The sequence below is a fragment of the Eurosta solidaginis genome, chromosome 4 (assembly GCF_040869045.1).
Source record: "Eurosta solidaginis isolate ZX-2024a chromosome 4, ASM4086904v1, whole genome shotgun sequence".
Classification (NCBI taxonomy): domain Eukaryota; kingdom Metazoa; phylum Arthropoda; class Insecta; order Diptera; family Tephritidae; genus Eurosta; species Eurosta solidaginis.
In genome coordinates, this window is record NC_090322.1 from 7,625,886 (window position 1) to 7,628,295 (window position 2,410).

Sequence of the window (2,410 nt, forward strand, 5' to 3'; positions counted from 1 at the left end):
GTGTATCGATGGCTTAATATAGAAAAGGCGTATCTACACTTTTCGTTACTTTTCAGGAGAAGGAAAAAACTGAATAAAACCTTAAAAATTTAGGATGCAAAAACATTTCTATTGCAATTTTTATTCAAAAAAGGTAACAAATTCAATTCTGATATAATTTTGTTATTATTTTTAATTTCTTTGAAGTTATTTGAGATAGGGCTTTTTGTTATTATTTTTCTTGAAAATAAATTTAAGCTAGGGCTTTTTTTGTTGTAAGTTAAAATTGGGACAAACTAATATAATAATTCATGTTTGAAGTAAAATAAATAAATAATTAAAACTAAAATACATATTTCAAGGCAGATGTTATTATACTGAAAACAAATTAGGTTTTATAAGGTAAATTATCATAAAAATGGTGGCAATCTGCTGGAAGACATTTTTTTAGATCTTGCAAATGGTCTCACTTTTTTTTAGATATGGCTATTTTCTTTTTATAAAGACAATTGGGGGACACATTTTCAATCGGAAACTTCGATCTCTGTGGGAGTAACTGATATTCATTTGTTACATTTGTTTTAAAATAAATTGATCCTGACGAGTCATACGCCAAGGCTCGAAGCATGCGTACTGTATGATCTCCAATGCCCCTGCCTGTAATTTAAGAAAAGCTTAAGTACATATATATATCTAAAGAGTTGTTTCAGTGTGCAATATTCACCTGGTCGTATTGATGTGTATATCTTTGAAATATCTTCGAAATTTAAAAAATAATCATAACGCAAATGGTGCGCTTGTAGAGGTGCTGGAACTTTTCTAGCTTCCTTAATGAGTTGAACAAATTGAGACGGCAAGTTTATTTGTTTTTTATTTATTTTTCTCTCTATAAGGGAATGCGTTGCATCACATTCCATTTGCGTATGACCACTTATTAAAAACTTCTGTTCAATTGTTATTTCGGTTTCCTTTGAAAAATTCAACAACGCGTTAGACAAAACAGTATTACGATTTTGGTGAAAGCAACCATCCGAGTAAATAATAATGTGATGGGTTTCAGGCGATCGAGCATGGAAATTCCTTAAGTGCTTAATAATACATGTAGCAAAAACGGAAGAGACTAAATTTCCATCTGTTTCATCCCACACATAATTATCTGATTCATGCGTTACAATATTATAGACAGTAAAGTTATGTAGTTGAAGCTTCATTTTATAATATGCAGCACTCGCGTTTAGTTGAGGCACTAATTTAACTGCCTGGAAATCCATACAGAATACTGCACATAGTCCGGATTCAGCATTTTTGATATCGTTTTGCTTTTCTACGCGCATTTTTTCGATTTCTTCTCTATGTTTTTCGTATTGCTCATCGGAAACATTATTAGCTTTATGTGATACGCATAAATTGCACTGATCTTTTCTTGGCTTAAAAATAGAATATTTTAATTCCTTTATTAATTGCGTAAATATTGGGTACGACAATTTTAGGCCTCCATTTTCTTTTTCGGATTCACACTCGTTGACATAAAGCTTGTAAATCTCCTGATATGAGAAAAAATCCGATTCGAAGTAAAACTTCGACAATAATGTGACTCCATTTTTGGCAACTCCTCTAGCCATTTTTTTAGAAAGTCACGTCGGTTTTTGTTGCGCTGACCTATAACTGATGATCACTTAGCATTTTTGCGCAAAATTAAAGCTTTATCGGGACTGCATTGAGTACCGTGTTTACCGCCACTGCTAATCCAATTTCGAACCATCTTTTCCTTTACTCCTAGTGTTGAATAAAACATTTCACGGCAGACATCTCCCAAAACAAACTAAAAATTTCTTTTCGCGTGGACTCATTAAACGTCGAACACTTTCTCACCGCACTTTTTACATAAAATCGTGATGAACATGGCTCTCCTAATTGCCTAGAAGGTTTTTGACAAAGTTCTTTTTTTGATATACCCAAATATTCCACGCCTTCCATTCTTTTTTTTTTATTTACATTTTGTTCCCATTCGGATCTGTTAGCAGTATTTTTCCTTTTTGGTACACCATCTGAATCAGAATTTTCTTTTGCACAATTCATGTTATTAAAACTTTCAATAAAAAAATTGTTTCCAACACAAACACGTTAATTGAACTGACACCAAAAACAAAAACGCAACGTAGCACAGAAAATATTCTTGTGCTAGACAAACTCGGGGAAATCCCTTTTTCTTTTAAAGTAAATACAAAAGCAAAACAATAAGAATAGACACACAACCAAGGCAACAAAAAAATTCGCCAAGCAAAAACGTAAATTTCGCCATATCAGAAGCAATTATATTGACAAAATTTTAGTGTTGGCTCGGCGAATTTTGGTATGGCAATTTCTGTTGTGGCTTTGATTGTGTGTCTATTTTAAATTCCACTTTAAATGACTTAGGGCTTTTTTCTTT

General features: G+C 32.4%; 1 protein-coding gene across 1 annotated transcript; it reads right to left on the minus strand.

Moving 5' to 3' along the window:
- Positions 1-445: 445 nt before the first annotated feature.
- On the minus strand, positions 446-1,347 carry LOC137247593 (uncharacterized). Its single transcript, XM_067778573.1, has 2 exons — positions 704-1,347; positions 446-636 (listed from the first exon to the last, which is right to left on the minus strand). Exons 1-2 carry the CDS (start codon positions 1,311-1,313, stop codon positions 446-448), a joined length of 801 nt encoding a protein of 266 aa, XP_067634674.1. The 5' UTR covers positions 1,314-1,347.
- Positions 1,348-2,410: the final 1,063 nt, after the last annotated feature.

What these genes read in the sequence shown, in the direction of transcription:
- LOC137247593 (XM_067778573.1), bottom strand. Translation starts at nt 1,313, where the DNA reads ATGCGCGTAGAAAAGCAAAACGATATCAAAAATGCTGAATCCGGACTA. An exon ending in ATACACATCAATACGACCAG is followed by an intron (nt 637 to 703) that starts GTGAATATTGCA and finishes CTTAAATTACAG; the next exon opens with GCAGGGGCATTGGAGATCAT.